This window comes from Leuciscus leuciscus (assembly GCF_965113295.1).
Source record: "Leuciscus leuciscus genome assembly, chromosome: 12".
In the NCBI taxonomy this organism is placed as follows: Eukaryota; Metazoa; Chordata; class Actinopteri; order Cypriniformes; family Leuciscidae; genus Leuciscus; species Leuciscus leuciscus.
Genome location: NC_138736.1, coordinates 7,723,016 through 7,748,039, shown reverse-complemented (window position 1 = coordinate 7,748,039; position 25,024 = coordinate 7,723,016). Strand labels below are relative to the sequence as shown.

The 25,024-nt window shown below is 38.9% G+C and overlaps 1 protein-coding gene across 1 annotated transcript in view; it reads left to right on the top strand.

Moving 5' to 3' along the window:
• Positions 1-10,558: 10,558 nt before the first annotated feature.
• The window catches only part of thsd7aa (thrombospondin, type I, domain containing 7Aa), a 129,227-nt gene continuing 114,761 nt past the window's right edge, over positions 10,559-25,024 (top strand). Inside the window, exon 1 of the mRNA XM_082187013.1 lies at positions 10,559-11,088. Within this exon, the coding sequence (XP_082043139.1) occupies positions 10,938-11,088 (151 nt within the window). The 5' untranslated portion in view covers positions 10,559-10,937. The remainder of the gene's footprint in view (positions 11,089-25,024) is intronic.

Sequence of the window (25,024 nt, the reverse complement as noted above, 5' to 3'; positions counted from 1 at the left end):
GCTTGGGGCTAGTTGTCACATGAGTTTTGAGACTAGCATTTAAAAATTGAAGGTCGGTTAGATTTTTTTAAAATGTTCTTGAAAGTTACTTACCAAGGCTGTATTTATTTAAATTAAAAATACATAAAAACAGTAATATTGAGAACTAATATGACAATAAAATATTTTGAAATGCAATTTATTATTTTTATACATTTTATCACACACACACATATATATATATATATACATATATACATACATACATATATGTATACATACATATATGTATACATATATATATGTATACATACATATATGTATACATATATATATACATATATACATACATATATATATATATATATATATATATGTATATATATATGTATGTATGTATGTATATATGTATATATGTATATATGTATATATGTGGATATGTATATATGTATATATATATATATATATATATATATATATATATATATATACTTTAGTATACTTTTTGTGCATATATACAAAAAAAAGTGTTTAATAGGCTAAAGTGTACAGTGAACTTTGTCTTTGTTTTTGGGCAACAATATTGGAAATAAATCAAAAGGTTTTTTTTGTAGCTGCTACTAAGGGATGTGTCTGTAGAGCAATTGACTTTCACAAATAAATCTACCCTGTGGAATATTCAGTGGTGCAAAAGTGCAACATCCATCCCCAGCCTCCCCTATATATCATTATGATGCATTAATCATCGGAGAAGTTACTAGTCTAGAACATATTGTATTGATTCAACCGCTGTAATTGGTCATGGATGACCTCCAAAAAAGATTATTCAATTTGCAGTTATATTAAGTGATAAATAATGCTGTAGATAGGGTATTTTGCTTGTGTCAAGACACCCCCCTTTAATAGTAAATCACCTTCATGTGGGATCCTCAACGTGTCTGTGGCAGGAGGTTACTGACAGAAAGCACAACCAGATGTTCAGACTCCACATCTCCTGTGACGGCACGCTTGTCCCATCCTGACAGTCCAGACCCCATACCTTCACCATGGGGGACAGTACCTGTGACCCTCCCCTCCCATTGCAGTGCGCCTCAATCCCAGTAGTCGGTCCAGACACCTGTCCCCACCCTCCAGTTGATCCAGACAGATAGTCACTCTACTGCACTACATCATGTAGACAAGGTCATTAAAGAACAAATCAATTGAACACACACAGTCTGACACACACACACACACACACACACACAAATGAGGAGCCCGTCCCGACTTGTTAAATGAACAAATACTAAACATCAGAAGTCACATTCTGTTGTGTCTCATGCTGGTCAATATCTAACCTCTGTAATTTACATATCCATCCAATTTGAGCCGAAAACTCATTTGAAATTAACCTGGCACATGCCCGATAATCATTTTACTGCCTGATGATTTTTCGAAAAGAATCTCCATGGAGATTTCATTGTACGTCGGTGGGCCGAAAATATTTCATCAGGTGCGTGAGCTGCAGCTGACTGTGTAAAATGCACATCGGTGCTTGCAGGGGTGAGGGTTTTGAAGCAGTCGCCCCTTTATTTGTTTAGTTTCACCTCCCTGAGGGCCAGCCTTATGCTCTCGAAAGATGAACGGGTAGAAAACCCGTTTGATGGCTTTGCCCCATCTAACCCCACCCCCCACCCCCGCCCTCGCCATTTCTATTCTGAGAAAAGTGGGGTTTTGGGGGGCTTCTCCCCTGATGCTTTTGTTCCCAGCCTGGTTATATGCTTGGACTCAGTGAGGCGGAAGATAATGGGAGCGTGGTGGGCTCAGCTCGACTCCGGTTCTGAGGAAACCAGGGGTGCGCCTGACTGAACTCATTTCAGGCTTGATTTGCCCTGACAGATATGAGCTGCTTGAATTAGCATTTATGGGAGATTTTAGGTCTATTATCAAGGAAGTGCTCAGAACAATCTGTTTAAAGCTTATGGATTGGGACGCATTACTTGTGACCTGACAGGTATTGATATAAAAAACAGATGGGGTGCTCAAATTTGGAGCTCAGATTAATAGAGCAGCTCACTTTTAATGTTTTAATGTCTAATCGTAGGTAGTTGCCACACACTTGTGTTGTTTCAAACCTGACTTTCATCGTTCATACAATGAAAGTTTCATTCAGTGGGGTCCAGAGTTGTTTTGGATCCTATTGACTTTCATTGTAAAGACAAAAATGCTTCTTTTGTGTTCACCAGAATAAAGTAGATCATACAGGTTTGGAACGACATGAATGTGAGTAAACAATGACAGGATTTTCGATTTTCAGCTAAGCTTTGCACCTAACATCTTTATTTGCTGACTACTGCTGTGATTTGCACTTTTTTTTTTTTGTTGGGGCAAATTCCCTCAGGTACCTTTTAAATGGAGACGGATGATTTGAGAAGCGAATTAACAGATCCCTGTTATGTGTTTTGTAGCTTGGCCAAAGTGTAGAGCTGTATAATTATCTCCTTAATTGAAGGCTAAACAATGCTAAACGTTTAATTGCATTAGATATTGTTCTTTTTGTTCTCGCATTTGTGTTCTCCAGTTGTCTTCCAATTTCCTCTTCCAACTCTGATAACATTTGCATATTTAAATTGGATCTGCTTGGCTAGGCATGCCCCTCCCACTTCACTTGGTTGGTCCCCCACCCCTCTTCCCCCCTCCAGCTGTTCTGGAAGGTTTGAAAAATGAGTCAGACATTGAGCTCTTTCCCCAAAACAAAAACACTGGATAGGGTCTGTTGTGTACTGCGCCAAACCTGTCAGCTCCACTTCGATTTGGATGCGGCAGACTTCAAGCCAAATTACTTCAGCCAAATTACTTCACATGTACAGGCACAAATTTGTGTGATTATGGATGGATAGATATTAGGGATGCACTTAAATTCTAGCCGATACGATAAATGTATGATTATTTGTGTGTTATGGCCAATAAATAAAAATGGCTGATATTAAAATGATATACTATTTTCATTAAATAAATAATAAATACAAATCATTCATTTTAGATGCTACAAGTGAATTTAGGCATTATAATATACAGTATAAAAATGGATATTCATTTTGAGATTTGCTAAAGATTACATTTAACAGTGTTAATTATTAGTCCATTGTTAAAACAGTATTTTGTAAAGTTGTAAATAAAGATTTTTGGAGTAAGTTTTCAAGAAAATACTAATTAATACTTAACAAAAAATTCACATTTACTTCAATGTGTTACCATTTCTTTGTAATTAGTTTTGACATGTATTAGCAATTTCTAAGTGAACATTGCTTCAAAGTAAATCCTACACCATTTTTGTAATTGTCTTTTTTAATATTAACTTTAAATGTGCTTTAGATGAAGACAAAAGTAATCTGAATGTAAACATATAAATCCAGATTGATACTATTTAACAAAAACTGTTTCATTGAACTTAACTGATACCGATGTATAGTGCATTCCTTATAGATGTACTGTATTGATCATTACAAAACGGTTAGTTCCAATCCTTGATTCTGATTGGTCAATAGCTGTGCTTTATTCACGATAAAACACGGCTATGACCGGTTCACTCAACTGTTCAATGTATCACTACACAACACCCCTAGCAACCACTCTTAGCTACTTAAACACATGTGTGATCTCATTGATATTGTTCTTTGAAGCATTGTGAGAGATCGAGAAAGCGAGTGTAAAGTTACCTGCATTCACAGTAGACATTGCATTTTCCTTCAGGTCAAGTCCTATATTCATAATAAAATAATCCGTTTGAATGTCCGCTGCGATATCTTGTCCTTTTAACAGTTAACCGTTAAGCTGCGTTCACACTACACGCGACAAAGCGACACGATACCATTCATTTCAATGGGGCGCAGGCGACTTCCGGCGACACGCGCGGTCGCGACCATTGGTGACTGGATGGGGCGTGTCTGGCGACACGACAAAGTTGAGAAATGTTTAACTTTATGCAAATGAAGAGCGACTTTCGCGAGCGACAACCAATAGGAGTGGAGCCTGGAGCGCGCGTCATCATCCTTCTCCGCTCAGCCCCTCGCCCCATCGACAGAAAGATGGAGGAGTATTTTTTAAAATCTAAAATACTACTGTTATTGTGTTATGAAATGTAGTTATATGAGTTTTTCAGTCGAGAATGTAGTTGTTTAAAGTTCAAATATGTGGTTTGTTTATACAGATAGCACCTATTTTCAATTTTGATCTGATATTTTCGGAGTTGTGAGACCCAGGTACTCGTTCATTTAACTTATGGCGCTTTTCCATTACCAGTACCAGCTCAACTCGACTCGACTCGACTCGACTCGTCTCGGCTCGGCTCGCTTTTCGCTCCGTTTTCCATTGCAGATAGTACCTCCACAATAGTACCTGGTCGTCATAGCGACGCCGCAGGAAACTGCCGTGACTTAATCTTTTACGCGAGACGCGCGAGATACACCCGCTACCCACACACACAGGACAATGGAGGAAATCGAGTGTATGCTGTTTTTGGATGTTTTTGTTTTTGTTTTTGCTGTTTTTTATTCAGGATACTCCGTCTGGCGCGTGCAATGATGACGCAGTGAATAGTGACGATTCTCTCTGACCAATCAGCAGTCTGCCTTGTTTTCACGTCACATTTTAGTATCGCCTCGGCTCGCCTCAGCTCGCTTGGAACCTCGCCGGAGGTGGTACGAAAAAAAGTACCTGGAAGCGGGTACAGGTACAACTTTTACACAGTGGAAAACCAAACAGAGCCGAGTCGAGTCGAGTCGAGGCGAGCCGAGGCGAGCTGGTACTGTGTAGTGGAAAAGCGCCATTACATGCTTTACGAGTCTAAATATTTAATATTTTCTCTCCAGAATGTTTGTTTTTAGCGGCAAGAAAACTGATTTGCTGTCATTGGATGTTATTCATAAACATTACAAGGCAACCAGTAGTGGGAACGCCCACTAGCGACCTCATCGCCAGCCACCGGCGACATGCAGCGACAAAGTCGCGTGTAGTGTGAACGCAGCTTTAAGGGGTTTTCCCGTGCCTATAACGTTAACGTCAGTCATCTCAGTTGCGTCTTCCTTCTCCGTGAAAACAAGTTTGAGTCTTTTCAATATAAAAGTCTTCTCTACTGACTGACTCATTCATAAGACAGTCTTTGCCGCCATCTATTGGCGAAATAATGTATGTAACTTCTGTTGCTGTTTACGGCCAGGGACTATTTTTTCCAGCGGAAGGAATGCTTTTAGTGATTTTACTTCATGAAAGTTGCATAGAAAAATATTTTTCGGCTTTAATATTTTGTATTGTGTGGCAACCGTTTTATAAAAGCAATAAGGTACTCGAGGCAAGTGCTGTATCGTGAATAAGTAACGGCTGAAGGGGTTGCAGGCACGGGTTGCAGGCACTTCGCTTCGCGTCGTGCCTAACAACGCCCTTCAGCCGTTACTTATTCACGATACAGCACAGCCTCTCGTACCTTATTGCTTACTTACACTCTTAGTATGTCACAGTGTGGAGATCTCTTTAGTTAATGAACCAAATTGTTTTTTTTCCATCTGCATTGCTTAATGTTGCTTATGCTTGTTGTTAACCTGGCTCTTACCTAGTGGTCATTGAAAAAAACATTATAACCATCAGCAGCAAATGCGTCCATTAGGAATTTGCAGTCTGGAGGCATAACGTCCAAACACTTCTGTTTATTACAGCAACCGTTTTCCACAAAATGCTTTTCTCTCAGAAGGAGGAATATTGGTTTTGTCAGGCCCATTTACGGGTACGGTTTCCTACATTACTCAATCCTGCAGCCTTATGACGCCACCTGAGTGGCCATTCATTTGATAAACTGCCTCATCTGGAGATAAACAGTGAAATGACAAAGGAAGAGCATTTATTGTGGACAATTTTTTTACAATAAATGAAGTTGTGAAGGGTATGGAGTTGGTGGGTAATGTGCTCATCAAATGCAGGTGTTTGGCATCAGTACAGGTATACGGCGCCGGAGAACCTGCAGTCACAGAGCGTCTGTCTGTTCGCTTCTTGAAGAAAAGACACGGCCATTAGAGTCCTGTGGGAGATAGTCCACACCTGACTAGTACGCCGCCACTTCTTTTGTCCTCTCTCTTAATGAGGCTTCACTGCAGACTAGTGTTGTCGATTATTCTGCTCGCTCATCCACGTGACTGCTCGCTGACTGCTGCCCAGGGCAGTGCTGGCAGGTGCACAGAGAGCTATCGCTCCATTACTCCATTGCTTCAGGGAACTTACTAACTGCAAATTGCTGTGTATTTAATGTATTGAATAGATTTTTAACAAAGTTGTGTACACACCGGAGTTCTGAGCTATGATGTGTGTGATTACTGCATGAAGTCGTACAGAACGAAGTGCCATTTTCTTCATGTTGAAATAACATGCTTTTTATGAAACAGTGGCAATAGCAATATGATTAAAGTCACCAGTGTTCAATAAATCATTACATTTATTAATATTAACCAGAGTAAACAATTCTTCAGCCAAGTAATATGGTTCAGAGGCTTAACTTTAGAAACTTGGCACATTAATGAAGACGCTAGCGTACAGGACACCCCCACAGTCCCCGCAGAGCAAAGAGGCCCCTGACCTAATTATAGTATGATCCAGTTATGTTGTTTAAATTTGAGTTAACTTTCTGAATTAACAAAACTTTACAAAGTGTATCATACTGGTAAATAATTTACTTAAGAAAAGGAAATATAGAGGTAAGTGAGGCCAAAAAAAAAAAAAAAAAAAAAAAAAACTCTGTCTGTATGGTATTTCCACTTGTGGGCGGGGCCTCAAATATTTACGCCGCAATATTTTGTAATTTAAATATTTTAATATTTACAGTGTTTTGTGCTTATCCTCATTTTGCAGTGGCTTTTTTTTTATTTAAATATGAACTACTGTATAGTACTATTCAAAAGTTTGGGATAGGTGAGATTTTTTTGTTTCTTTGTTTTTTAAAGGAGTCTCTTATGTTATGCTCCCCAAGATTGCATTTATTTAATAAAAAATACAGTAAAAACAGTAATATTGTGAAATATTATTATAATTGAACATTTCAATTTGATTATATTTTAATATGTCATTTATTCCTGTGATGGCAAAGCTGAATTTTCATCATCATAACTGTCTTCAGCGTCACATGATCCGTCAGAAATCATTCTAATATGCTGATTTAGAGCTCAAGAAACATTTCTTGGAATTCTTGGAAACTTCTTCTTATATTTATTCAAGTTGATCTGATTTTTTTTTTTTTTTTTTTTTTTTATCAGTCAAAATGTAGATCGATATCTGTTAATGTATTGATTATCTGCTTCGATAATTATTGGTATTTATTAGCAAAATTCTCAATATCGATGCATCCCTAGAAAGCACCATCTATTTTATGTTGTAATTCTCTGTTAATCTTTCCATGTTTCCACGTGGAGTGTAGTTGTGCTGAGGTAGGCTAATTGTAGTGTGCAGTTCTCACACATCATTCGCGCCATAAGCATGTTCTGCATAAGCACCTGTTTCATGATAACGTGTTTTGCTTTTGTTTGCTTAATTGTGCAGGCCTGCTAGTGTTGAATTATCTTCTGCATAACGCACACGCTCATTGGAACGTGTTCCTACACACACAATAATCAGGTGCGATCAGAGGGAAGTGCTGTGGCAGACAGTATGCCTGTACTGCCATTCATCACGCCCCACACACCGCTCACATCGCTCCTCATTATAAAGCGGCGTGTCTACAAAAGCAAAAAAAAAAAAAAAAAACATGGCCTCTCCTACACACTTTTTCATTCTCAATTTCCCTGTTTTTTTTTTTTCTGCCCATCTGTCTCGTTCCCTGGTCTGCTTCTCTTCTATCCCTGTTTCTGCTACACTCTTTTGCCCTCAAAAGCTTTGCTTTGTTCCTCTCAATCTGTTCCTCCCCACCCCCGTTTACCCCCCTCCTCCTCCTCTCTTTAGCTGAGCTCTAGTATTAAGGTACAGCAGTGGTATCGGTGTCTCCCATGCTGGGCTTTAGATGTGTGTGTGTGTGTGTGTGTGTGTGTGTGTGTGTGTGTGTGTGTGTGTGTGTGTGTGTGTGTGTGTGTGTGTGGCCATGTTTGCACGTGTATTTGTGTCCATGGTTGAGACAGCAAGGCTTTATCACTGAGTTAAGCACTGTCTGTTTTGACTCTTTAAGGAGGCCAGCTGAATCTGTAATCCCACCCAGCTGATTGTCACTAATCAGTGTTGTCTTTCTCTCTCCATTGGCATCGCCAATATATCTCAAATAAATTGTAGAGGAGGATGGATTGTACAATTAACTTTACTTTGAGATCGTGCTAGCATTGTGACCTGCAACACTAAGGTAACACCTGCAACATTAAACTCGGATTTACTATTAGTAGGGTTACTGAAAGAACAGAATGTGTTACCATTGTGCACTTAAAGCATTCAACTCAATTCTAAAATGCATTGAAAGAAACGGGCCTGCTAAATGACAAATCCACCCACAGTGGTGTCATGTTGTCCCTACAAATTAACTGAGTATTTACAGTATCTGGATCTGGTCCAGGTACATCAGCTCTGGCTTCTGGCCACCTTAAGCTTAGCAACTAACCCCTGCAGCCCACCTGACCTTCAGAACTAAGCTTTGTCATATGATTTATATGTTGATAAATGGGGTTTTGAGACACCACCTATTTTACAAACTTTATTACAGGCTGCACTTTCATATTTCAGAAATTCATAAAACATTTTTTATTAAAGGTTGTAAATTAAGGTAGAACTTTAAAACAAATCATCAATCATACTGCACAAAAAGATTGAGACCTATATAGATTTTTTTTTTATTAATTAATGAATTAATTTATTTTTGTTAAATGAAGAATTCCAGATGTTCAATGTGATCTGAGATGTTGGACCCCATTGTATATTAAAATATAAATTATATAATTCACATATAAATGAAGAAAAAGTTTTAATAAATGTCTCATTACCAAACAAACACACATTATTTGTTCTTGATTTCAGATACGCCTAGTGCACATTCATTATTTTAATGGCCAGGTATTCTGCGCAGTCATTCCCTCACATCTTTTTTGATGCATTGTGATTCTATATGAAGTTGACATGATATGCTTTCATTTTGGCCCCATGCCAGATTATTGAATGAGTGTGGGTGTGTGTGTGTGTGTGTGTGTGTGTGTGTGTGTGTGTGTATGGGGTGGGGTGGGGTATTGGGCAGGAGCCGGTCAGAGTGCTTGCTGTCTGTTAATGCTACAGCTTGGCTAATTTGTTCCATGGTTTGCTCTCTGTGTTGGTTAGCAGGGGGTGAGCATTGTCCTTCATTACCCTAATCACTGTGAAATAACTCCAATGGACATTATCCAGACCTGAATATAAGGGGGAGTGCATATCACACATTAGGAACTGCTGTGTTGAGAAAGAAAGAGAGGTCTAGATAAAAAATAATTTATTTTTGCTTGCATTGTAGAAAATTATAGTAAGCTTAAATAAGATAATATCTAGCCATTTATATTTACGCAATTTAACACTAATGTTTACTTGGCTAAAAATGAATCCTCATGTAACATTGTAAACCAACTGGCCAATTCATATTTTTTGCTCATTAGCATTGTAAACACTTTTAACTGTCATTCACACTTCACTGGCAGCGTATTCAGTGTGGTGCTATTCATGTTGGTTTATGTTTCAATGTCAAAACTGATTTCAAAATGGCATGTGTGCCAACACAATTTTGTTGCATTTTGTTTCTCATGTATGTGCATTCATTAGCTTCACCTCCAGTTATTGCACTTCTTTACCTTTTTATAAAGCACATTTGTGTGGGATAATTACAGTTATGGAAAACTTACCATTGTATTTTTCGCCTATCATTTCATTGTTACTGTGTGTTAATAATAAAGTAGGCATATTCAGATGCAGGGTTCATCTTTTTAAATCTCTCTATAAAACTGTTTAACAGTTCCCTGAATTTGGTCAGCTTAGATTGACGACCTAGACTCCTAACATTTATGGAAAGGTGTGATTCCCTAGTCTGTTTTTGTAATGACTGTGGAGACAGTATCTCATAACACTCATAACACAGCACCCCTTCTATGGTTTGAATATCATCAAGGTCAGAGTGAGCTCACATTAATCATTCATGAGGGGTTTTACTACACTCATTCGGTTGTTTTTTTGCCATTCTCTCTCACTCTCACTCTCACTATCCCTCCCATCAGATTCAGACCCCCTCCCTTCACCTTTTCCCTTTTTCTCACTTCACTTTCACACTCACAGCGATATCTTTCCTTTGCATCTCTTTATAGCTTTTGGTCCCAGCTGGTGCAAGTGACTGTATCTGCTTCTAGCAATCAATCCTAAATCAACACACACCACAATAATGCATGTGCTTCTTACCTCAACACCCTGCACCTATACCCCAGTTCTCTTTTGTGTGAAGAATAGTGCAACCCTTGATAGTGGGGCAATGTGATAAGAGAGAGTGATTGCAGGTGGATTCTGGATTAGTAAAGGAGAGCGAGACTGTATGAGTGAGTGCGAGCAAGGGAGAAAAAGAGAGAGGAGGGGGGAATGGGAGGTGCTGTATCAGCCAGGCTGAGCCAGGACGCAGTTGCCGCACAAGCAGCGCGCTGAGCTGAGGGATCTATTGTTCCTCTGGCTTTTTTATTTTTTCTCCTTCACTCAGTCCTCATTCTTCTCCACTGACCCAGAGAACACAGTGAAGAAGAAAGAAAAGGAGGGAAAATAGAGGAGTTAGAAGAGAAAGAGAGAGACAAGTGGATTACCCTTTCCTGGAGGAACCGCGTGCAGAAGAGTGAGAGGGACAATAGCAGGCACACTTTCCCCTGTGCCGCATCTTCTTGTGCTTACATCTCCTGCTGAGTGTGTGTGTATCGTGCAGGTCTGTTTGGCCAGACTTGAGCCGTGTGGATCTATCTGGCCGGGCTGAAGCCATGGGGCTGGCCAGCAGGGCGACAGGGAGAGGGGTCACTTCAGCGGGGGCTCTTGCTTCCCTCTTCAGAGTAGCTCTGCTCTTTTTGGGGATTTGGGATGTCCAGACGCAAACAGTCACCAACACAAAACCCACTTACATCTGGCAAACAGGTATGGCTGTTTTATCTAAGCACAAGTCTATGCTTAAAATGTTTAACATTGGTTAGTGTGTTTTGTTTTGTTCAGAGACAGGTTTGTGATGAGAAATAGATGCTGACTTCATGCCAGAGTCGGAATTAGATGTCCCAGTGAACGTACATTAATTGGAGGTTACTTGTATTAGGCGACAGTATATTTCAGTGTGCATTTAGTTTAAAGACATTTTATCTGTAAGTCCTGCCGCTCGGTTCTTGTAAGAGCTGTGAGAATATTCAAGTCCGTACTGTTGCTGAAGAGTGCTTGATATTTTCAGAATGTGTGGGATGGTCTTCGATTCACTAGTAACCCTCCAACACACTTTTACGAGATGTGTAGCCCCCATAGTACATCCTGAAAGATAAGAGGCATGGTTGATTCTTTAAAGAAAACTTGTAATTGATTTGTATGATTGTGCAATAATTAAGCACATGCTTTCCAAAAGCAGCATGGTCAAAAATGTGTGAAATGACTGTGATGCCCCAAGAACAGTACTTAGTAGGTGAATATTGGAGATATTATAAGTACCTGTATAAGTACTTGTAGTGTCATGCTCTGGTTTAGATATGTGTTTGGTGGAATGTAAAGCAGTTGTCTAGTAGGTAATGTGGGTGTTTTCTGGTTTTGGGGTGGTGTCTCTACACCTATTAGAGGTGCTAATTTGCCATGTATGGGACATCACCGGCAGTGGAAGTGGGGGGATGGAATAAGCTGAAGGGGGTGAGTCTGTTTCGGGTGCATGTTTGGATGGGGAGGGGTAGGGCTTACTGGGAGGCTGAAATGGTTCCTCTGGACTGGCCACAGATCAATGGGTCATTTGGCCAGAGTCTCAGGCAAGGATGGATGCTCTGGATCAATTAAGATGGTGCAATGGGGCCACTGGTGTCCTGCTGGAGTTGATCAATGCACAGCTTCATGGCTGGACAGGTTTGGAATCCTGCAGGATCAATGGTGAATTCTGAACTCTCTGGTCTAACTCAGAAGGAGCCTGCTTAATATGTGTGGTGCAAATCCTTTGAATTAGGTGGTCAATGGATCAGTGGTTTCAAGAAATGGGTGTAGGTTATTTTATGAGCAGACTATAAAACATCTATTTGACGTTTATCTGAAACGTTTATTTGACAACTCAAATGATGTGAGGGTTCAAGGAGAGTTGGAACATTTGAATGTTGTTCTGTCTGGCATAGTGACTGTTTCTTTTCTTATACTGCATCTTTACTTTGCTTGACTTCTGTTAGTGTATAATGGTTGTAGAGGTGCCGGGAATATTGTGGTAGTGTGGTACAATATCCTGCCCCCACTACTGTCAGTGAGTGCAGGAGATTAAACATGGGGTGAGGGAGGACAAGCAGATTGGCTGAAGCAAGTTAACCTACATACAGCAGAGCCTCACTTTTGGATTTCCCATAAATACACACATGGTAATTTCTAGAAGTAAACCCAAGTGTTTGGTAAGCACTTAACCTCAGAACCTCAAGCAAGGCCAGTTAAGCAAGCCTCAAGCTTTCGCGGACACAGGCAAATCCATCTCTTCCAGGTGTGGTTGTTTTCCTGTGATTCATTCAGTATTTTAGTGTTTTTTATCTATCAAGAGTCAACAGTGTTAGCCAATCTGCAGGGCTCATATGGGAATTTTTTTTTTTTTTTTTGATAGAGCCCTGGCAGAATGCAACAGTACAGAGGCTGATGCTCACCAGTCAGCAGATAGTTTATTGTAGAACATTTCCCACAGTTCTCAAAACTTCCTCCCGACAAAAGTGACTTGTTCTGTTTTTTACCAAGGTTTTTTTTATTTATTTTTTTATGTAAATTAATACATAAACACTAATCATGGCCATCTATGTTTAAACATCAATAACCTATTGGTTGGCCAGCAGGGCTGCTCATTTCACATGCAATGGGGCATTTCTAAAAGGCACAACAGCAAGATACTCTCATTTTAGACTACTAGATTTGAATAAAACCTGCAGGCTGCCAATAAGCTATCATTTATTTCAGTCCTGAAAGATTTGACAGTGCAGTTTGTTTTTACATGTCCCTGTTTTCAGTGCTGTGAGGCTGTATTTGAAGGCTCTAGGGAATCGTCTGGCCCAGTTTATTGCTGTGTATCTTCCAATATTACACAGTAAACAGTACCCCTTTTTAACACCATTGCATTTGTGAGGGGCATTTTGGGATCTTGACTTCATTCTTCAGAGTTTATTGCAAACAGTCTCGAGTTTCTGTGCTGTTCTGTAAAATTTTTCATTTAATTATATTGCTTTCACTTCCAGGGGTTTACCTCTGTATGACCGTCACTCTCCAGGGCCTCTATGTGGGCCATTCCCTGCCCTACAGCTGCCTGAGATAACACATACACACTGATCTTAATCGACAGGGCTGAACTCTCTCCCTGGTCAGCATTGTGCTTGGTGGTGGCGTACATGTGGGAGGAAGCTATTGAGTCTGGCAGGACCCTTCCCCCTTTTACCCCACCCACCCAGTCCAGCAGATGAGATGCCTTTTATTCCATCGAAAAGTGTGAATATGCCTTTACGGCCCCACTCACTAATGTCCACCCTTCTGTTTCCATCTTTCAGCACCTTTCACCTTTCCCTTCAGCATCCTTTTCTTTAGGTTGGCCTTTGACCCTGTGGTTAAAAGGGTCTTACGGGGGCATGTCAGTGCGGGAGAACATAGGGATCTATTGGTGGCTAAGGGCCAAGTGTCAAGCGGTTAATTCAAACATTTTCACTCAGCCAGACTTCAATTCCAAAGACACCACCCAGACTGCACAACAAGACTCTCTTTAGTTTCTGGATCCCAGGGAAAACGCATCCATGTGCTTCCTCAGTGTGCTCTAAAATGGCTAATCATGGAGAAAAATAGAGGAGGAAAAACATATGGAAGTGTGCAAACATTCCCTAGGTGATCAAGCTGTAATTATGCCCATCCATCAGCTTGAATTTTGCCGTGGAGCCAGAATTAGACGCAACCATTATGAGAAGGGATGAATTGGATTTTTCTTTCGGATTCATCAAGTGCCAAATTGCTGCTGCTTGTCTGGGTACTTTACTTGAGTATGGTCCAGCTGCTCACAACAACCTGCCTGATAAGTGCCGCCCACATGGAATAGTCTCACACAAGAGCCTCGTCACAGCCGTTTTAGCTGTCTTTTAGTTTTTTTGTGTCATCATTTTCAACGCTTCTCTTCTTTAATTGTTTGTCAAAGTTCTCAGCCTTACCGGTTTGCGCTAGGTCACCTCCTCCCTCTGCCGTTTGTTGCTCTTAGGTTAGCATCTGTGTGCTCCCTCGCTTCTTTCTTTTTCTTTCGTCCTGAAAAGCAAGGGGAGAATCTTGATGAATGCTTGCCAAAAGATGACAAAAGACAGACTGACAGCATGATTTGTTCCACTTGCCCCCTTCTCTCTTTTCCTTTTCTTTTGCTCACACATGCACTCGCGCACCTCATTAGTTTGCTAAGAATGGATTGCCGCCTGCCTGTAAGTGGGGGAACGGTTGTAATTACCTAGGTGTGTGGAGCAAACCCTTTTTTCACATTTAAAGGCAGCCTACTGACAGAAGATGCTGAGAAGGCAGCTTCTGGTTTTTTTTTTTTTCACTGACAAATTTCTATTCCTCAGACATTGCATTTATTTAGATAGTCTGTAACACCAAAGAAATTGATGATTTCAAAAATGAGCTTATTACTGCCCTTTGATTTCAGACTACAGTCAGATAAGCTTGTAACTGATGACAGTACTAAATACATTAACGGAACATCACAATGTGTTCCTGAAGCTTTTCCCCTCTCTCAATCACTACAGCTCACGTTCCTGCAAGAAGGCTGCTTAGCTTTCCTGAAACGTGCAAACGTGCAAAGGGATTGCACTCATTATGCTAAACCGCTTTATACCAACACCTGAGTCATACACTTCCTATCCAATGCCACCTAGAAGTCCTTTCTACGAGTAATTTTACCAAAAGAGCCGCTCTGTGTCTTTATTCTCCCACCCATGATGTCAAATACACATTTGCACTATGAAAATATTTCCTATTGAGAAAAGTTTGAGAGTGTGAGGTTGTGGTTACAGTGTGAATGCCACTTGCATCCCTTACTTTTTTCTCTTTGTATTTTCTGTTATGTCGTAGACACACACTTGAGTGCCAAGCTTGTCTGTGAGGAGCTGAGCCGAGCAGTGCCATACTTTATTGCGTAGCGACTATTGTGATGGAGATATAAATAGCAGACAGGTTGAGCCAGGCAGCAGCTGAGCTCCAGCTCTAGATCCATGCTACAGACACTAATGGGAGAGAACCTGGAGTAGGTGGGAGTGAAAAATGGAGAATAAACAAGAACAAACAGACTGTTTGTCATCTTAGTTGATTCTTTAGTGGTTCTCTAAATTTTCACAGTGCTTGGGTAAATGCGTTTGCGCAGATGATTGCTGTCTCGCACACAATGAAACACCTGCAGATTTTGGCATGGCTGGCACAATTTGGCACTGTAGCATAAGCTAAATGATGCCTCTCTGATAGGTTTAGTCTGATTATAGCAGCAAAAAAAAAAAAAAATGGATGAATGAGAATTTCTTCATTAACAATACTTACACACCCATTTACGATGAATCAACACATCCACAATATAATCCATATGTATATAATCATGTTCTCAACTGCATTATATAAATTTTGCTCCTGTGGTCTTGCATCCATATTTGTAATTAGCAGAAGTATATTTCCGCCTGGTTCGACGTTGGGAGTCTGATGTGAAAGCTGAATGTAATAAGTTGGTTAGGGCATAAATGTGGGGATTTCCTCTCTCTAATCAGCTAGCCGTAATCTGACTTGACCTTTTTGAACCCAAGAAGCATTGAGATCAAATGCCAAGTTGAAGGATGTTCAGGAGAAGTATATAGCTAGCTACAGTATCTATATGGAAATTGTGAGTGTTGAAGAGCCATATCTATCTCAAAAGCCTCAGCATCCCTTGAGTGTGAAGTGAACCAAATTCTACCTAAACTGACTGATCATTCTAGAATTGTGGGACATTTGTGAAGGCTCGCATTATTACAACTTTTTGGTTTTCAACTGCAATCAAGTCTTCAGAATTTATAAAAAAGAATGAAAAAAAATCAAATGCAAGACACATTGGCAGAAGTAGCTGTATGTTGATGTGGAAAGGTTAGCATCTCTCAAATGGCAACTTGTCAAATATCCGTTTATTCTGCCGCCCACTCAACACTTATTTTCACATCCACACACTTCCATTCTTATTTTCACCTCCTTTGCTAAAACATGCACAGCTGTCGTTTATAGTGGGGGTAGGTGGGACATGTCCCTATGCCATCACTTTTTATCAAGGCAGATTTTCTACTTTATGAAATTGCTTGCAACAGTGATTTATCTGACACAAAAGAAGCATTTTCATTTAAGTTTCCAGTAATTTGTGCAGTTTTCTTTAAAAACTGGTAGAAAGTTGCAGTGTTTTCGCGTACAAACACATACCCAGTTCATTCTATTTTTCTTTCACAGCCATCACAAAACAAAATGTAAACAAAGGTATATTATTCATATGTACATCCATTGGCATTCAGCTGTAATTTGGGTAAAAAAAAAAAAAAAGTAAGTTATATTATATTATATTAGAGTGAATTACATGCTGGAATCCCTTATACTCACATTTGGTAGTTAAGGGCTGGTCAATGAATGTCTCCTAATTCAATTCTGCGGTTGAAATTTAAGAAATGCTTACAGGTGGATCTCCGTCTGAATATTGTGGAATCTACTTTTCTTTTTCTTTTTCTTTTTTTGCAGTGATGTTTTAATAATCCAGTAGAGATTTGTCTGTTTGCTCTTCTGTTGGGAGCTTAAAATAGATCATTTCTGGGAAATGAAAGAGAGAAGACAAACATTGGCGAAAAGGGAGAGAACATTTTATCCATGTCATTTTTCATGGCCAGGTCTGCAGGGCTTACTGTAAGTGAGTTACCAGGGACCCTCAATTCATCATAGTTACGCCGAGTGCTCAGCCATACTCCCTGATGGAACTGCCCCCCGACTTCCATTTTCCCACAATGCACCATTACACAGTGCCTGTACCTCGTTTGCTTCATTGCTTGTTTTGTATTCAGTGGTTGAAAGTGTCCTGAAAGTGAATCTCTCTAATGTGAAATTATGTAAAATGATTCATGAGACCAGTGTTATGATTGTGTGAGGGTGTCAGCTTCAAACAAGATACTTGAGTACAACTTGAGGATCTTGAGACTGCAATTTCAAGTGTTCAGAATACTTCACTGAGAATAATATCGCTTCAGTCAGATTGACTATGCAAGCTTCTCCATGTAATGCAGTCAGTATGTGTATGTGTATGAGTCTTGACAAGTAAATTTGCTGGAAAATTTGCTGAAAATGTCTGTTATTGTTTCGAAATGATTCATTTATTGAGATTTCACAGTAATCCACCAACTCCTGTTCTTTATGCATGTCGGGCCAATGCGTTCACACACACACACACACACACACACACACACACACACACACACACACACACACACACACACACACACACACACTTTTGTGTGGATAAAATGTTTAAATTGGATATTAAATATAGTGTTAAATCTCTAAAGAATTAAAAATATTTCATATTTAAAGTGCGGGAGATGAAGGAAATGTGACAGAGAAAAAGAGACTGTTTACAGTAATCTAAATGGCAAGGCTTAGACTAAGTCCAGCATTACTCATACTGTATGTGGATGCTTGATGGATTATAGATTAGATTTATAGATAAAAAAAAAAATAAAAAAAACGTATTTAGTGCATCCTAAGAAGATTTGTAAATTATAGCCTATTGAACCATACCCTTAATGTATACTCCGTTTGCATTGCATATCACTATGCATTTAATATTACTGAAAACGGTCATGTCTATACGAGGAGTCAGTGTGTAATTTAGCTTTTTCCCATAAGGTGTGCATGGATTTTTCCATAATATTCTCATAATCTAGTTATAGAGCATTGTGTATGATGCTATTTGGGATTGTTTACAATGTCCAATGCTTCATCCACAGCTGTGGCAGCAAACAGACCCGCCCATTGATGATTCATAATCATAATTTTCCTGTTAAATATGCTTAACTGGACTGTTTACATACCATGTTATAGTGCCTCTAAAAATCTACCAGCAAAAAACAAGTGTTTTATTCAAAAATATATTTTTGTTTTTGTTTCTACTGTTAACTAATCACACAATCCACTATGTCCTGTCAAGCACATAGCAGGGCACATTTCTCTAGTGTGCCAGTTCTTAAATTTTATTTGTGGCATCGACATCAAACACAAGCTTGAATGAGGTTTGAAAGCTAGCACGCTGGAGAAAGGTGCCCTGCTACGTTGCTAACAGGCTAGTCAGCATCTTTCTCCAATGAACAACATATCTCTGCATATTGTGGTTTTATATCATTCAAATTAGATTATATTCACTGTATTGTTCCAAATGTGAAAACTAAAGATTTCAGAGGGTTGATGAAATTTCTACACAACAACGTTTTGATGGTGACATTTTCCATATAAAACCGCACTGCCAATGACCAAACACCAATAACTTTATTTAACCAATAACTTGGTTAAATAAAGGTTAAAATAAAAACACATGTGCGTACATATGATGGTATTTTTACCAGCTGGTGAGACCAGTTTATGAAGAGTTTATAAAATGTGTAAAGGAGTCAACACACAGATGCAAACACAAATGAAGGTCTGCTGCAAGGAGACGTCATTTCCGACACCTGTACCAAACTGTAAGGGGCAACGTAACTCCTAACTAAAAAAAAAAACTAAAAAACATGTATGCTTGAGCATACTGTCCATTTTAGGGTCGCATCTTTTGACATTGCATCCTGTTTTTAGTTTGTTTAGATGTCTTTGGTCTGTGTTGAGAACTGCTCCAGTGTTTGTTTGGAAGCCGACTGAGACCCCTGAAAAGGTGGATCGTACTAACAGAGCAATAACACCAGAGTTTGTTTCAATCGAACCAAACATGCCAAGTGTGACTGTGTGAGCACAACTTTTAGTAGTGACTTATTGAATTTCAATTTATTTTGTATACATTTTAACACATTTTCTTTGAATCAGAGTAAAATAGAGCGGAAACAGTTTCGTACAGGACTGTATTATTAGTCTAAGTGACACAATTTTACTAATAACTCATTCAAATGTGTAGCTACTGTCGTCGTAGGGCAGCGCCATGCACCTTCTCCATCTGTTTCATTCATCCTCTTCTTTTTTGCTGTCCTCTGCAGACATCTGCCTTTCGACTCCATTTCCCCAGCCGTCCTTCTGCAATCACCCCCTATTCCATATTGGATGTTGTTTTCCTGCAGATGTTGTCTGGAGAAGTTTCCAAGAAACTACTGATCTGAGACATGTTTCTGTGTCAGTTGTCAAAGAGGTGATGGATCGGGTTTAATGAAAACTGATGTTCTTCTGACTCCATTGTTCTTAATATAGAAATGCAGGGTATAGCCTACGTGTGGTGTACCAATGGAGGTTGACGCCCCTCTGCCAAGGTGATTCATTCTAGTTGTACAGTTTTACTGCCCAGTTGATTGTTTTACGGTCAGGACTGGGAAATGGAAAGTCACCATGGGCTTCAAAGTGCTGTGGTTTGTTATCTATTGAATGTCCTATAGTAGGCAAACATGACAAAGGTAATCGTTTTGCATTATTTTCTCTCATGCTCTTTGAACAAAAGAGCGATCAGATGTCATTTGGGGTTTGTGTTCTTTAGCAGATCAGTCAGTGAGATGTATCACTGTACACACTGAAATGTCAGGCATTTTTATAACTGAATTACATTTGTTGAATGAAATTTGTTATCAAGCTCTTTTTCCCGAGAGTAAAATCAGTCATGCATGCAAGCGAGTTGTCTTCACTCCATTCAAGAGCTTGATTGCTCAACTGTGTTGACTCCCTCCACACTTCCACTGGATGAGCCTCTCCAGATCTGATCATCAGCATTCAAGAAGCGTTTCTGTGTGATTAGATTTAAGCCACATTACACAGTGACAGTTTTGAAGAGTCACACAATCTCTCAAAAAGAGAAGTGTGAATGTATTAATGCTGTGCTGGTCGACATGGCAGTCCTCTTGGCTTTGGATATAGTTTTTGATAATATTTTTTGGATGCCTATCCCAAGTGCCATTTTCTGTGAGCTATGATTTATTTATTCTGTGAGTTAAAGGGTCTAATAGTAAAAGGGGGTATGAGTTTGTGAGTAGGGATTTTCAGCCCCAAATGTTGGCAACCTTATGATAAAGAAAACAGGTCTTTGGTATGACTGATATATGACTGATATGAGTTTAACATATCAATGTAACATGATATATTATTACACAATAACACATTTTAAATGAAAAAGTACTGTTAAATAGAGGGCAAACTTTTTAATGTGGAAATTCTATCTGGAAAAGACAACAGTTATTTGTCTGACAGCATTTGTTGTTGTCGTTGTTGTTGTTTTTATGACTTATTTTTTTATTCTCTAGGTTCTTGTCCCAGATTTGCACACTTGAGGTGGAGTTGCGGTTTTGTGGATTTGTAGATGTGTGATGGTGGTACTGTGTATCTGTGAGTTCAAAAGACTGAGATACTCACAAGACCCCCAACCCCCCCTGGTTCAAAATCAATGCAGGATTGTCTCAAAAAAGTAAAATGAACAAAAAAACATACAAATGCCAACAAATTCAAGATATGATTGCTAAAAAGTACTTGAATGAGATCTTGTTTTTTATATAATAACATAGGATATAATTAAGCAATATCATAAGACCAAAGAGCTGTTTTCACGAATATGAGCATGATTGCAAACATGATATGGATTTTCAATAAACAAGAAGTTAATCTTAAGTGACTTACATTTTAGACATACGTTTTTGCAACACAAAGATTAATTTTGTTAGTGATTTGATTGGTAACAGCTCTATATAGCGTCTTATTATTCAAAATGTATTTATTGATTTAAATATAAGACATTTCTCAGACAGTAGACAAGGATATTTAAGATGATTTTGAGGAGTGCTGGTCTGGTCTTGGTCTTGATTCAGTCTCATCGTGACTTGGTTTTGTCTTGGTCCCAACCCCACAAAGTCTTGGTCTTGTCTTGGTCTCAACACACTGTGTTCTTGGTCTCGACTTAGTCTCGGCTTAGGTGGTCTTGACTACAACACTAGCTTTTTGTGGGTTTTTTTTTTTTTGCTCATGATTTTGCAGAACAAATTATTGAAAACAACTGAAGCACTTTGAAACAAGTTATAGACACGCTTGTTGGAAAAGAACATCGCAGTGTAATACAGATTGTTGAATTAGCAGTTATGTGGATTGTAACGCTATTTTAGTCAGACCACTTCACGACAGAACATGGACAAAATAATAAAAATGCTTGTTATAAATGTTTTGTACATAGAGCGAGCAATCAGTAGAGAGAAGTGGAGCGTGCTCACTTAACACCCATCATCCAGTGCGGCGGGAGAGTTTGTGCGTGAGTGATGAAGTGTTCGCCACTCTCATTACAGTGGGACAGAATAACACAGCCTTCCTTTTTGCCTTCGGTTCTCTCCTTGTCACCGACTGCAATTCCAGCTGTCCTTCATTTTAATGGAATGGCACGGACAGCCCAAGAAAAATGAAATCTACATGTCTACATACTTCATCAGATTTCTCATTGTGGAAGCAGCCCATGCAGAATCTAAAGAAAAAATCAAACAAGCTTGAAACAAACAAGTAGACAACCTTAGCTCAATCAGCCATCCATTTCTTTCCTTTTGAAGTTCAGCCTCATTAAAAAGGGAAATAAACAAAATGAGCCAGGGGAACAAAAAACTGTGCAGCATCAGCAGAACTCATAGTCTGACTGGACCAGATTCAGTTTGGAGTTTTCATTTAAATTTAGGGTAGGCAATTTATTTTTATAAAACAAAAATATATTTGTTATACTGGTTGAAACTCTCTTCACATCCTGATAGCAATCAATAAAAGAAGTAAATATTAAGGAAATTACATATATTTTCTGTGGAAGTCTCAGGACCAAAAAAATGTTTGTCCAATCATTGCATTTGATCCAGTTGCAATGATAGGATGTCCTACCTGCTGTCAACATATGCATTTGCATACCTCCGCGGACATCACACATCATCAGCACGTTTCATGAGGCTATGGAGAGTTGTAGACAGACATTCACTGAGCGCCCCAAACAAACACCAGCCGCCCTTTTACAGTTCCTTCTGAACCAAAACAACGAGCTTATGCTGCGTTTAATGTCGTCTCTCGTGACACTTTGCAGACTCTGCTCTCGCCGTGTGCGTTCATGTGTTTTGGAGGAGGCGTGGCTTTGAAGACGCTCTGAAGGGAGGATGGGATCTAATGCTTTCAAAGCTAGCTTGCTATTGCTAGCCTCTTGTAAATTGCCTACCTTACCTTTAATATGTGTGTAGGTGAAAGTCTGTGGTTGCTGTGTTGGAATGATCTGTGTAACAAGGATCACTGGCTCTTTAGATCTTTCTTTTGATGAATGGCACAGTCCATTCTGTGCAACTCTAACCAGATATAAAGGTTATTCTCAGGGTTTCCTGTTAAAGCCAAGCCCTTTCCTTCCCCAGCAATGAGTTTTTTTTTTTTTTTTTTCTCTTTTAGTTTTTTTGAGTGTTGAACCACATTTAATTTATGTACCATTGATTGTCTTTTTATTCTAAGCAGCATTTATTGTCTTAGGTCTCTGGAATGCACTGATATTGTAATTCTGGCATTTCAATTCAATACAGTTGATTTTTTTTTTTTTTTTAAAGTGACATCAACAAAGGTTCTTGTACCTTTTAAAACAATTTCTTTTTAAAGAAATTAAACCAATATGGTGCCAATAAATGGTGCAACCAACCATACTGTTAGTCATAATGAAAACAAGACTTTTGTGTGTGTGTGTGTGTGTGTGTGTGTGTGTGTGTGTGTGTGTGTGTGTGTGTGTGTGTATTATATGTAGATTTAAAATCTGTTGACAAATAGCATTTTTTTTTTTTGTTGTTTCTTACTGTATCACACTTTTCTTTCCTTCTCCTTGTCTAATTTTAAATGGTTGTGAATGGGGTATTTGTGCTTGTTTATGTGTGTTTGTTATAGTTACACAGCTGGCTCTATAGTGCCTATTATTTCCTGTGTGTTTTTTTATTGGTGTTATACAAAGTACTTCACTTAAAATGCTGCCCCCTCCTCTTATCTCCTTCAGATTTATAACTGAAGTGTCTGATTCATTAGTTGTTGATTGCATTTCTTTAAGCCTGAAAAATACATGTTACTCTTGTGATCCAGTTAAGCAGCTGCATGAATGGTAACAAAAGCTTCTCCGTTTGACTTATAATTTATATACTTTTGCAGAGGTATTGTGCTGTTATTTAGTGTGTGGCTTCCCTTATTTGTCCCCTGTTCATCCGCTGTATACCCACGTGGCTTTGCTCTGAGAGGTCAAAGGAAATGTCAGCAGTGTGTGAGAAAGCCTCTACTAAAATCGTTTAGCATACTGTTTTGATTGCAGAATATAGTAATATAAATGATTATCACATATTAAGATTTTGAACTGAAATGTTGAATGGAGAGATGGAAAGTGTGTGTTACATTTAATATAACCATCTCACAGTCTCCACATGTGAGTGGGCTATTGGGGGTGGGTGGGTGTAAACTTGCTGAGGTTGGTTTTAGCCGTCATTCATCTCTGGCTGAAATTAAACCACTAGCTGTATCCAACCACATCTAACCATGACCATCATCTCTGAGGAGCACCTAATGCATTGTGGGTAATTCTGGTTTGCCATGATAATTAGGTACAGACCTGGGAATAGCCAAACATAGTGTGGTTTGAGGTTTGCTAAAACCATCTCGGTTTATGTAAACTGAAAATGTGCTCGGTTATTGTGGTTCTTTAGCCATCATGATTTTAAGAGTTGTTGTTTTTAGAAATGGTTACCCAAAACTATATTCAATGAAAAAAATATATATTGTAAAAGTATACCATAAATTGCATCCAGTGGTGAAATGTACCATCCAATCCAATCTCAGAAAATCCTAGAACTTCAAACTGTGACACTTGCAGGGTTTTGCTTAGGCTCTGCTTGTGACAAGAAGACTAATTTGAATGTCTTGTTGTGCTCTAGCATATGTGGTCTCAAGCGTAATCTAAGTACGGACCCCACTAGTTCCCAACAGCAATGAAAAATACATCACTATAATTGAATTATCACCCAGTAAGCACCTTCTGACCATATGAACACAACTCACTCTGAGTCTACTCTGAGTGCGTTTGAAACCTCAGAGGAGAGCTGGGATTATCCCTCTCTCTCTCTCTCTCTCTCTCTCTCTCTCTCTCTCTCTCTCTCTCTCTCTCTCTCTCTCTCTCTCTCTCTCCTTTAGAGAAATTCTTTAGTATGCCATATATACTGTAAAAAAATTAATGTTGGTTTAACTTAGTTACCTGGTAGTCTTAAAATTTTGAGTTCATTGGGAAAAATAAATTGAGTTAATACAGAGAATGAGATTGGTTTAATCAACAGAATTTCAAAATATAATGATATCTGAACCACATTAATTATCTAAGTTGATTTGACAAAAGAAAAAAAAGTTGTGATAACAAATCATGAAAATATTTTTTTACAGTGTAGTTGAACACATCTCATTGAGACTTACCAGAAATTAATTATCTATCTATCTATCTATCTATCTATCTATCTATCTATCTATCTATCTATCTATCTATCTATCTATCTATCTATCTATCTATCTATCTATCTATCTATCTATCTATCTATCTATCTATCTATCTATCTATCTATCTATCTATCTATCTCTGTCTGTCATCTGATATTTCATTCAATCATTTGTTCTAATACTT